Source organism: Callospermophilus lateralis, chromosome 15 (genome assembly GCF_048772815.1).
Source record: "Callospermophilus lateralis isolate mCalLat2 chromosome 15, mCalLat2.hap1, whole genome shotgun sequence".
Taxonomy (NCBI): Eukaryota; Metazoa; Chordata; class Mammalia; order Rodentia; family Sciuridae; genus Callospermophilus; species Callospermophilus lateralis.
This window is the reverse complement of record NC_135319.1, coordinates 16092414-16104879: the sequence shown is the minus strand read 5'-3', so window position 1 is coordinate 16104879 and position 12466 is coordinate 16092414. Positions and strand designations below refer to the sequence as shown.

The window sequence follows — 12466 nt, the reverse complement described above, 5'->3', positions numbered from 1 at the left end:
GTCCACAGTCAGTCTTAAGAGTTCGGAGGTAGTTGGAACCATAAACTAAGGCTGTGAGAACAGAAGCTAGAGACTATCAGAAAGCTAGAGAGAAGGAGTTTAACAGTGTTTACTGATGAGGAAAATATTTCCAGTTGTTTTCTCCCAAGTTGGATATTGCTTACTTAGCAAGTATTTCAAACCACACCTGGTAGTAGATTCAGGGAGAAAATAGAGGATTGAATCTTTCTAAATAAGACACTTACTTGCCCAGGTGAAGATAGATCTGAGAGAGAAGAAAAGCTTTTATCTTACAATAATAGCATAGATAACATTTTAGTTGTGCAAACTAGAAATTCACCTTTTTTTTGTTTTGTTTTTAAGACAGACACAGTACTTTTATTTATTTTTATGCTGAGGATCAAACTCAGTGCCTCACACATGCTAGGTGAGCACTCTACGACTGAGCCACAACCCCAGCCTGAAATTCACCTCTCTCTCTCTTTTTTTTTTTTAAATCTAAGCTTGCAATTCTCTTAAAAGTCATTAGTCTAATCAGTTTAGTTATTTAATTGATTTTTTTTCTTCTGGTGTTTGAACACAATCATTATTTAGTTTGGGGAAGTTAGGAGAATATAGAGTTAAAAGTAAGGAAAGAAAAAGCTAAAGTCTTTTGTTTTTTAGGTGATTGGAATGAGAAGATCAAAGATCAAATTAAGCAGATGATGGATGTCTCTCGGGTATAGTTCTTTGTAAGAGTCTCATAGTGCCTGTGAATTCTTCCTGTGCCTCACTTTTAAGAATACCTCTCTTTTCTGCAATTTTTAGACACAAACTACAATATCAGTAGTTGAAGAGGATCTAAAACTTTTACAACTTAAGCTAAAAGCCTCGATGTCCACAAAATATAATCTAGAAGGTGGGTTCTTCTTGAGAAGAAATTGCCATGTTGGAAAGACTTAAAATTTTATTGGAAAGATAAAGAATGGCTTCTTGCTTTCATGCTTCTTACTTTTCTTGGCACTACTCCCTCAAACAAGTTCTTAAGTCCTTGTACACATATAGAGATAAGCTGTTTTATCCTTTACAGACCAAATAAAGAAATTAGAATGTGACTGCAATTCACTACAGTCTTCTAAAGTTGGACTGGAAGAGGAATGCAAAACTCTAAGGCAGAAAGTGGAGATTTTAAATGAACTCTACCAGAAAAATGAGATGGCACTACAAAAGTAAGATTTTCATTGTTTGTTATTGTTATCACTGTGTGAACTAATAGATAATTTTATCTTTTCTTAAGATTATTTACAATTTCTTCTAGTTGTAATAAGTAGAGATTTGTCTTTTTTCCTTTGTGTTTTGTTTCCTATAAGTTGCATTTTTCTTTCCATTGTCAGTGTTAAGGGTCCTGAGGTAGTTGGAACCGTAAACTAAGGCTGTGAGGAAATCATAATCAATTGTCAAATTCATATGAAGGCAGGAAGTGGTAAAATGGTATTAACAGTCACTGATGTGGAAATACCTCTCAAAGTTCTAGACCCTTTCTATGATCCCCCTATTTATTTTAATTACCTTTCATTGTGATCAGTTATGTAATTCTAATGTTTGAACTTATATCTCTAACTCTGGACCTTTAAAAATACTGAGTGATTTGGAATGACATGTTTTAGTAGAATAAAAACTTCAAAAAGGAATAATATTTACTTATTGATGGTACAAGTTTTGGACTTGAATATCTCAGATGTTCACACAAAATGGAACTGTGGCAAGGACCTTAGGAGTTATGATTACAGAAGTACTTGTTTGTAGTATATATTTATATATTAATCTTATTAGTATGGAGCTAGTTATTTTTTGAAAGTTCATTTGAAGTTTTTAATCCACAAAAATACTTGAATGCGGATAACCGCATTAGCTGGTTTCCTTTTCTGTGGAATTTTTTCTCACAGAATTTTGTTTTATGGAGTGCCTGGTCAGTTTTGATTGGCCAACATTGTTGTGATAATTATAGATGAAATTTGAGGACTAAGACGAAGTTATCTTCTTATAGAAAAGTGTTGAGGTTACTTGAGTAGGATTGTCACTTTAAACTTAGTCAGCAATTAAGATAATTCAAAAATGACTTGTCTTTTCAATGTTTCAGTATTGTTCCTTTTGGATTTTTTGCCTGTTCATCACTTAAGTGTGCAGTACTTTCTAATCTACACTCAAAGACTAGGGCTTTTATTAAGGGTTCCTTTATTGGTAGCCTCTTTTTTCCTCTAAGCCCAGGAATTTAATGAAGGCTTCATTCAGACTCATATCTTTGTGTTATCTTTAATAGGAGAAAAGTACCTTAAAGTGCCAGCCTTACTTGTAAGTCGAGATTCCTTTTTCTAATGTATCTTGGCCACATACATATATCTTCACTGACTTTTTAGCTTGGATCCCTTCAAACACAATTTTATATTCTTATAAAGATGTTTTGATTGTTCTTAGTGCTCTCAGACTAACTCTTTGATAATTGGAAACAAAATTCTCTCTGTCCTTCAAGATTCTGTTTTCTCCATTTTCCTTCTTAAACCAGTGGGTAAAATTATTATATTCATTTAGGCATCATTTATACCTGAAACAGTGAGCTCTTTTATTCTTTAGCATCTTACAAGGTAACTAGTATATTATAGCCACTCATAAAATACTTGCTGAAGAATTAAATGAGAAGCTATATAAGAATATATAATCCCCTTTTTCTATTTGGTATCAGTAATCCTTTTTTACTGTAGTTCTTCTGATTTATGGAAAATTAAGTTTCAAGTTAATTATCTTTTGAATTGGAACTATGGCTAAAGTAGTACAAGGATAGCAGAAAATAGTATTTTTTAAATCATTAAATGTGGCTACCTTTATGTCAGTAGATGAACATCTTGAGTTTCATGATCAGAGTTAAAACTTGTCAGTAGATAATACTCTGATAGTGGGTCAGTTTGGCTTCTTTTTCTGGTTGATAGACATTATCAAAACTCAGATTTGTCTTTTTGCTTAATTTACAATTCTTTTGAAATAGATATCTAAAGTGTGAAAAATGTTCTGTGGTTAATTGCATAGCTAAAAGACATATTCTAGAAGATTTTTTCTTTGACTGACTATATCCTTATTATGGTACCAGTCTTGGATTGAGAAAAGAGTTCCTCCATGACAAAGATATACTTAGTGTCCTACCCATGGCAGAAAGGAGAAAAGAATTATCCCCTGCTTTATCCTAATATGTTAATTATGTTAGGTTGATCAGTCCTGATCTTCCACATTGAAGTAAAGTGAGTTTTTATTATCTTACACACAGGAGACTCGCCCTTGGGGCACATGTTGTTTTCACATTTATTTTATTTACTGGTAAGTAGAGAATTAAGAGGAGAAGTTAGAAAATGTAAGTGATTTGCCAGAGTTTGATTTATGAAATTGCAGGTTTGAATTCCTATTTTATGTGCCTAAGCATTTTATAGAATTGTGGGAAGTGATATTCACAAAGAGAAACTTTTGATTTGATAACTGGCTTTATTTTAGGAAACTGAGTCAAGAAGAATGTGAGAGACTAGAAAAAGAGCAGCAGCTGTCAGCTGCAGATGAAAAGGTGGTTTCCGCTGTACAGGAAGTTAAAAATTACAAGTGAGTTCAGTTTCTAAAGGAGGGTGTCAATGTCTAATGAATTAGTGTTAGCTTTCTTTTTAATCTTTTTTTTTACATTATGTAGATAGAAGAAAATAGCATGGAAGTATAAATAATGAGAGGATATGAACACATTCAATTCACACAGGAGAAAAAATAAATTTCAACTTAACAAATGAAAAATGTTAACAAAAATTTACTTGTACCCAATGGGCAAGACCATAGGGAACTTGGTCAATGCAAACAGTTCTGGGGGTTTTGTATGTTGTAGTAATTCTTTAAGAAATCAGTTTGCTGTGTGTTATATCAAGACCCACAAAAGTGTGGCATTTGATAGACCTTGGAAATCTTCTATGGATATAATTTGAAAAAAAAGAAAAAAGTTTTAAGGAGGAAGATATTTCTAGCAGAATTACTTGAGAACACACTGATGAACAGTTAAGGAAATTATAATTTATCAATTCAGAATTTCTAGCAATTAAATGATAAAGAAGTTATTAGTATTAGGTTTTTATTTTATTTATTCATTTATTTATTTTTGGTGCTTTACTACTAAGCTACATCCTTAGACCTTTTTTTTTACTTTGAGACAGGGTCTCAGTTGCATAGGTTCCCACTTAATTGCTGAGACTGACCTCGAACTTGTGATCCTCCTGCCTCAGCTTCCCAATCATTGGGATTACTGGCATGTGGCATTGCACCTGGCCTGTAGTATTAGTTTTGATCACACTGGATTCATTTCACTATAGAAATGTTTTTTTATGTATGATAAAAGTCTTTAAAAGTATAGCTGATGGAATAAAGTGAAAATGGTCAGAATGTTTCAAATTTTATTCAATTGTTGTAATTCTTAGGCGGAGAATTGAAGAGATGGAAGAAGAATTACAGAAAACCGAGCGCTCATTTAAAAACCAGGTAGTAATTAATACTGTCCTGTAGTTGCAGAATTCTTTGATATCTAATACAGACAATTATAGGCTATTATAATGAGTCCCTAAAAACATTTTTTTTAATGTGTTGTCTTTTTCAGATTGCTATGCATGAGAAGAAGGCTCATGATAATTGGGTAAGATTTTTCCCCCTTTTCTTTATTTTTTGCATAGCCTACCGCAACTGAATTTGAATATTTTCTCTTTAATAGCTCAAAGCTCGTTCTGCAGAAAGAGCTATAGCTGAAGAGAAAAGGGAAGCTGCTAATTTGAGACAGAAGTATGTGATTTTTGGTATCTTACTGTATGTTTTATAGTGTTTTAAGGTTATGCTAGATATTATCTATGATTGCTGTTTCATAATTCAGCCCATTCTTTCTCAATATTCAAGACTACTGGAAATGACCCAAAAGATGGCAATGCAGCAATATGAACCTGTGATTGTAAAACCAATGCAGGGGAGACCAAATTTACAAAATCCTCCTCAGAGAGGTAGGGGGCACTTTGTAAAAGGAGCTATTTTATTTCTTGGTGCAGAATGTATGTAAATTACTTTTTATTTCTGTGTGTAATGGTTATGAAATAATCTGAATGATTTGCTAAAGCGGGAGGTGTGGGGGTTGGTGTCAGGGAGAACGCTGCCTTAAAGTAGTAACACGGCATTGTTGTCTTTAGGTCCACTGAGCCATAACGGCTCTTTTGGTCCATCCCCCGTGAGTGGTGGAGAATGTTCCCCTCCACTGACAGCAGAGCCAGCTGGGAGACCTCCTTCTGCTACTCTTAATCAAAGAGATATGCCTAGAAATGGATTTGGTGAGCATTCACATGTTGCTTTATAGTAAACTGCTTCAAGGTTTTGGTTTTTTTTCCCTTTTGAATATTCTAATGAAAACATAGAATTTGGGCCTGTACAATATATAGAAGATAATTTCTTACTTTATCTTAGTGAATGTTTTCTGTAAAATCTGTTCTAGAATAGAAAACATTTTTTTTTTTCCTGGAGGTCCCTGTATTGTTTTTTTCTTTTAAATTTTACACTGTGAAGTATAAACCTTTATCTTTAAATTAAATCTCTATGGTGTTCCTTTCCCAAATATTTTAAAAGTAGCCTTAAACTTTATGTAGCATACATATTTCCAATATGAAATACTGAGTCTTATTTCCAATTCTAAATAGGACTGTAGTCTTGGTAAGATTGGAAGTCAGGTTATACAGACTAAAGAAAAGCCAACCTACACATACCTCAAGTCTATAGCTTAAAGTTTAGGACCAGTACGTTTTAATTTGCTGTTCTATCAACCCAAGGCAGTTCTTTATTTTACTTAAGTCTCTTCATAAATTGTGATTTACGTTTTGGGCAACCCATTTTTTTTTACATATTTTTAATTGTAGATGGTGTGGTGTTGAGAATCAAACCCAGTGCCTCACACATGCTAGGCAAACACTCTACAACTGAGCTACGACCCCAACCCCTGGGCAACCCATTTTTAATGTTGCTTTCTATTTATTGTTGAACCCTGACCTGTCCACCAGTGGTTTTTTTCTTCTGAAAAATACATACAAGGGCTCTGATCTTTCTTTCCCAAAGGTCAATGGATGGACCTTTACCTTGTACTCAATGGTCTTCTGAGGCATCTGGGAAATCTGTTGCCTCTGGTAAAGAGACCAAGTAATTTCAAAGAATCTGTAATTGTGGATGCAGGATTTTTATTCTCTTCATGTTAGAATAAGTCTGAATCCATTCTTTGATCTCTAACAGACCCAGGATGTGGTCCAGCTCACATGAACAGCAGCTCCAGAAGTTCTTCTCCAGCTAAGGTGACGGATGAGGGCAAGGTAAGTTCTGTAGTTACTGTGAATCACATGGTCGTGCAGGAACATGTTGCTTTCCTACAGTACTTGCTCTTTGCTTTATCCTTCTTTGTGTTCTAGTTGTACTATCCCATTTGTTTTTTAAAAAGCAAACTGTTCCCCAAGAACCTGAGACCCCCTCAGTTTCTACCATTACTTCTTTGACTGAGCATCCAGTTGGAGTAAGTACTTAGAGGTTGAGAACTGAATTGGGTTTTATTCTGTGCATTTCTGGGAAGGATATTCAGAGCATGACACTGATCTTGTTTGCTTTAAACTGCATGCAATATTGAGCTTACTTTTCTCCTTATCTTGGAAATGTGGCTTAAGTGTGTACAACTATAATGAACTACAGAATGTGAAAAGTTATCACTCTAACTTTATATGGTGTTTTGTGTTGAATGTTCTAAGGCAAAGTAAATTCATTAAAAATTATATAATTCATCATTTTTATTTTTGTTTGGAAGAATGCTATTTAAGAATTCCTCCATTTGTGCAAACCCTATTTTGAGTGATTTGAATTAGATTGGTATCAGATTTTCTGAAAATGGAATACTGTTTCAGTGCAAAAATGATAATCTGAAATGACCTCTTGAGCCAGTCCCAAGCAATGGTCTCATTTGTTCACATAAGTGTTGCTATTATATCTGGTAGGTCTTCTGCAGCTCTATAATAAAATAAATTTTTAATTGTTTAGTTTCAAACCCACTACTCATAGGAAATGATAAATCAATATCTCAAATGGTGTACAGTAAATGAAATTAAATATTAAAGCCTTGTCTTCCTAATTTGTGTATATAACATTGTGTTGGAAAATAGTTCTCAAGTTCCAGTGTATACATATTCCAGGAATATACATCTCTGGAGCAATCTAAGGGCAGCTTAGATAAGACCCCCAAACCCCTTTGTAGTAGAAGATTTAAAAGAGAGCAAAGACCCGTTGTTAGAGAGGAGTAGAGGTGGGAAAAGCATGGCTTGGAGGCAAACCTGGGATTGAGATCCTTTAATATGCAGTGTGGCCTTCAACAAATTATGATAATCCATTTGCTTTTGTTCCCTCTTATTTAAAACAAGACAGTCTACTTAAAGATCTCAGAGGTTGAATAATATATGAAAGACTTACTGAAGATACTCTGAATAGTAGCTATTATTACATCGGTAGAGAATGGATTTTTCATTTTATTCTGTTCATTCTTAATATGGAAGTAATGAGCTATTGTGATGAAAGGGAAGTGATGGGGGGGACTCCCTTTGAAATAGGTTGTAGTGAATACAGCATGACATACTGGTCAGAAATCACCTCTGTTAATAACGTCTGCCAGTCCTTTTGCCTTTCCCTTTCCTGTGCAGATATAATCAGTAACAAACTGCTCCCTCTTGTGGAATCCTTCTAACTTCTGTAAGCTGTCAGTGGGAATACACAGGAGGGGTGGGTAGAGTTTTTGTTGCACTGATGGTGTTTTCTGGACAGGTGCCTGTTTTGGGTTTTAGCTTTTATCGGTGTTGGTACTTTGTCTTAATACATAGGAATTTTAAAACTTTTAACTGCTTTCAAATCTTAAATTGCAGGTTAATATGGCTATGAAAGGGCCCCCTCCTTTCTCAGGGGTACCCTTCATGGGCCCCCCTATGGAACCCCCAATGGGACGGCCTCCACCACCTCCCTTTTGGTATGGACCACCATTTCAGCTCGGTGGGCCTTTTGGGCCTCGACCAATTCCTCCACCATTTGGTATGATTATCTGAACAGTAGTGATTGACTTATAAATCACATTCATCTTTCATTTCTATTGCTTGCTAAAACAGTTGGTTGCTATCTCAGGACTTAACAATGAAAGGATACAGCTGAGTACATTTTAACTTTTCCTCCAGTTTTCTGGGATATATGGGACACTACATAATCTTATACTGAGATAGGCAATAGCTATCTCATAGACAAGGATAAGGGGTTATATAGAGAAAAGCCAGAAATATTACTTCTGCAGATGTTTGTTGAAAATATGTTGATATGCACTGCAATAGATGGAAAGGTGGATGAGACACATGCCATAACTTAACATTTTGTCACAGATATGAAAATCCTATAACATAAAGTTTGTAATCACCCATAATGGAAGCATAAGCAGTAGGTTATAGAATATAGAAAAGGAAAAGTCAAACCCTCCTTACCTTGAGAAAAGTCAGAGGGAAGTGTTAAAGATGAGGATTTAACAGTGACCTAATAAATGTTGCTGATTTAATTAGGTGGCTGTGGAAGGCCTTTTCCAGGGGGGCATGCACCTTGATTCTGATGGCATGTGTAATGTCCATGCTGAAATACTTCATGAATTTTTAATGGATACAGTAATAAATAGTGGGATTTCCTTTTATCAAAATATCTTTGATGTAGTAAAGTTCTTATTTCATAATCTATCATCTTGTCATGGTAATATAGTACTTCCAAATATAAATGGAGCTCTTGTGAGATAGAAATAATTCTGCAATTATATAGTAGGGAAAGAAAAAAGATAAGCCTGGAGCTAGGTAGAGCCATGTTTAAATCCTTAATATGTTGCTTCATGGCTGGTTGGCCAGGCTATAACCTAAACTTGTTCCATTTCAGTTTGCCTCATCTGGCAAGTCAGGATGTTCACCAGTTGATGTTCTAGGCTTGGGAGAAATTAAAGACTATATTAACATACTTGAAATCACCCAAGTTTAGAAATTTCTGGTTATTTACATAACTTCCTTTTTATTTTCCAGGTCTTGGTATTCGCCCACCAATAGGCTTCAGAGAATACGCACCAGGTGTTCCACCTGGACAATGGGATTTGCCTTTTGACCCTCGTGATTTTTTTCCAGGACCTGCACCATTTAGACCTTTAGGCTCATTTGGCCCAAGAGAGTACTTCATTCCTGGTGCCCCATTACCACCTCCAACTCATGGTCCCCAAGACTATGGGCCACCACCTGCTGCAAAAGACTTAATGTCTTCAGGCTTTAAAGATGAACCTCCACCTACACCCAATTCTCAGAGTAGTGAGGGCTGTTCACAGGCCTTAAAACAGGGCCCATAAAATTAACCTCTGACACTTAGTCAGAAAGTGGACTATGAACTATTCATTGTGTTGAAGGATTATTGGCTTCAAAATATAAAAGTTTATTTTAAATGGTTTATGTTTTTAGAATGAAGCTGCCTTGGCGCAGTATACATTTGGAGCCAAAATATATTCCCCCTAAATATCCCCCACTTAAACTAGAGTATCCTTTCAACTTTAAAATGTGCAATAAAGAATACCTTTGTTTTAGTTAATGTAGCATATACAATTGCTAAATGATTTAGAATGTCATAATTATGGACATTTCCTGTGGAAATGCTTTAAGAACATGTATTTCCATTATCCTATTTTTAGTGTATTCCAGTTGATAACAGAGAAATGGTGTTTTATAAGCTTGATTTTTCTCTTTAAATATCTGGTCGCAGAGACTGTTATGCTAAAAATGTTTACTCAAAGATCATAAACTTCATTTTCCTTCTTGCTGAAGTTCTTTGTTGTAATAGTTCATAAAAAAATGTTTATTAATATTTCCCAAGTGTCTGTTGATTCATTGGATCGTCATGTGACTTTGTGCCATTGGGGAAGCATGTAAACTCACTCTCAGAACTGAAGATGGTGACTTGGCAGCATATTTCCTGTTGCTCACTGTTAAGGAGGCTGGACCTTGGTCAACTGTGGACTTATACAGAGGAATTTCTTTTACTTGTGAGAAGTCTTGTGGCTCTATTTTTGTAGCACATTCATGTACTTTTTTCTAACCACTGTCCATGTGAGAATGGTTTTCTGAGAATGAGTTTACATTAGTAGCAAGAGTTGTTTGACCTGAAGTTCTACTGCTTTTGCCATTATTGCATTATAACAGTAAAATATAGGGTGGTGTGTTGTGTCTATAAAAAATAAGGAACTTTCTTTTAAAAAAATGTACACACACACTCTTCTCTTTCCCATACCTTGCCACTGATTTTCAAGGAATATGATAAAAAAATTAGAAAAGTATAATCCTCTGAGAAAGAAAGAATGAAACTCTAAGGCTTATAATGTCTTTAATCAGCAACTATGGACTGAATTAAATTCTTTTTTTTTTTACAGATACTCAAATATATTTTATTTAAAAATCAATTAAAGCAAGTCCTGAATCTGTAACTACTGTCTTTAAAACAATGTTTCTAAGAACTAGCTCTCCAGAGCTGTAATTTTAATTACAGCAATTTTAACAGTACATTTTAAGAGGTTTAAGATTTAAATAAAATTATAAAAGCCTGGTACTTTTGTTTACTGCTAGACCATATTCTTCCATTCTTTAAAGTTCTAGAAAGTAATAGGATTGTTGAAACCTAGAACATATCATTGTTCTTTTTATGTCCCCTAAGTATTCTCAAAATAGGGGCAAAAGCTTCAGTGTGAAACAAAATCTCTGTGAAACAAAATCTCTAAACTACTGAAGATGACTCAGAATCAAAAAGAATTTGAGTCCGTTAGGAAGAATTCAATCTACATAGCCTCCATTTAATATCAGAAGCAGCAGCTATGTGTAAGAGGAAAACCATATAATAGCTTATGCCATTTTTAACCATGTAAAATAAAATTTAAGTCACAAACACCAATTTTGAATGTATCTTTCAACCTCTACAGTACACAAGGCAATGCTGAAGTTACTATAACTTCTAATTTTAAAATAGCATTTAAATAAAGGTGATGTCAGCTAGAAGATAGATTTTCAAGGAAAGGCAGATTTATTTTTTTATTCAAAGCAACAGTAGTTTTCCCTCTAAAGCCTTTTTTGTATTTATTCTATTAGTAAGCTATAACGCGTTCTACGTAGTTTATCTGAGCAGTTGTGAACCCACCCATAGTTGCCTCTCCTTACATCCATCTGATTGTACCACTTCTGTAGCAAAGCCCAAGGTAGCTGCCCATATACCGGTTGTGAGAGAATACTGTCCCTTGATTCAATTATACTTTTGTATCTCAAAAGTTTTAGAAGTCCTCTCCAGCAAATTGTGTTTGAGTTTAGTTACTAAAATCATTTCATTTGTGAAGCAGTAGTGTTTCAACCTGAAAGTATTACTGCTATAGTTGTAATTATTGTCCAGTGACTCATCCCCTCCCACACTAGAAAGTAAATTTAAACAACTAATTTGTGAGATACAGATTGTTTTGTGTTAATTGCTTGAAGATAAAACCACCTTTTTTGGCAGGGAAGGTTTGGTCATTCAGGTCTGAATTAAAGCTAAGCTAATGACAATGTTCAATTTAAATTTGTTTAATGCTGATGAAAGACATTCATACAAAGCATCCTCTTTTTTTTTTCCATATAACCCCATTCTTTGGTGGCAGCTGGGGTTGTGGCTCAGTGGTAGAGTACTTGCCTAGCACAGGCAAGGCCCTGGGTTTAATCCTCAGCATCACATAAATAAATAGAGGTTAAAAAAAAGCATTCTTATGTGAAGGATGCTAAATGTTTCTTCATATAAATGATCACTTTGAGGGGCTGGGGTTGCGTGTGAGGCACTGGGTTTGATCCTCAGCACCACATATAAATATAAAGGTACTGTGTCCATCTACAACCAAAAAAAAGGTTTTTTTTTTTTTAAATTATCACTTTGATATACATGTTTTATAGTCTATGGAAAAAAACAGAAAGAACAATGTATCAGTTTTGCTACATTTTAATAGTAGATTTTAAGGGAGCAACTTCAACATCAGTAATATCAAACAAAAAGGTACTGAGTATTCCACAGAGTACAGAGTGCTGCCAAGCACCTTGGAAAGTTTACATGACATGGAGAAGATGAGGCCCTTCTCTTGAGAAGTTTACAGTCTGGAAATTTTGACTACTCAAGAGTTTCAGTTGAGTGAACATTTTATTAAGGCAAATTCTTCATTTCCTAGAACTACTGTAGACTGAACTATTTTTGCACTTGTGAAATTAACCCAATCCAGATGAAAGAAAAGACTAAATTTGGTTGAGAATTCTTTCAGGCTCATATAGTTTTATTAACATTCATCTAGTAAACAATATTGACCTAA

The 12466-nt window shown here is 34.7% G+C and overlaps 1 protein-coding gene across 1 annotated transcript in view; it reads left to right on the top strand.

Moving 5' to 3' along the window:
- LOC143381514 (transport and Golgi organization protein 1 homolog) overlaps nucleotides 1–9870 on the top strand; it is a 37603-nt gene extending 27733 nt beyond the window's left edge. The window contains exons 16-27 of the mRNA XM_077105508.1: nucleotides 664–719; nucleotides 808–898; nucleotides 1070–1208; nucleotides 3517–3618; nucleotides 4473–4533; nucleotides 4649–4684; nucleotides 4760–4827; nucleotides 4939–5039; nucleotides 5223–5360; nucleotides 6307–6383; nucleotides 7968–8130; nucleotides 9141–9870. Coding sequence (XP_076961623.1) covers nucleotides 664–719; nucleotides 808–898; nucleotides 1070–1208; nucleotides 3517–3618; nucleotides 4473–4533; nucleotides 4649–4684; nucleotides 4760–4827; nucleotides 4939–5039; nucleotides 5223–5360; nucleotides 6307–6383; nucleotides 7968–8130; nucleotides 9141–9454 — 1346 coding nt within the window. The 3' untranslated portion in view covers nucleotides 9455–9870. The remainder of the gene's footprint in view (nucleotides 1–663; nucleotides 720–807; nucleotides 899–1069; nucleotides 1209–3516; nucleotides 3619–4472; nucleotides 4534–4648; nucleotides 4685–4759; nucleotides 4828–4938; nucleotides 5040–5222; nucleotides 5361–6306; nucleotides 6384–7967; nucleotides 8131–9140) is intronic.
- The last annotated feature ends 2596 nt before the right edge of the window (nucleotides 9871–12466 follow it).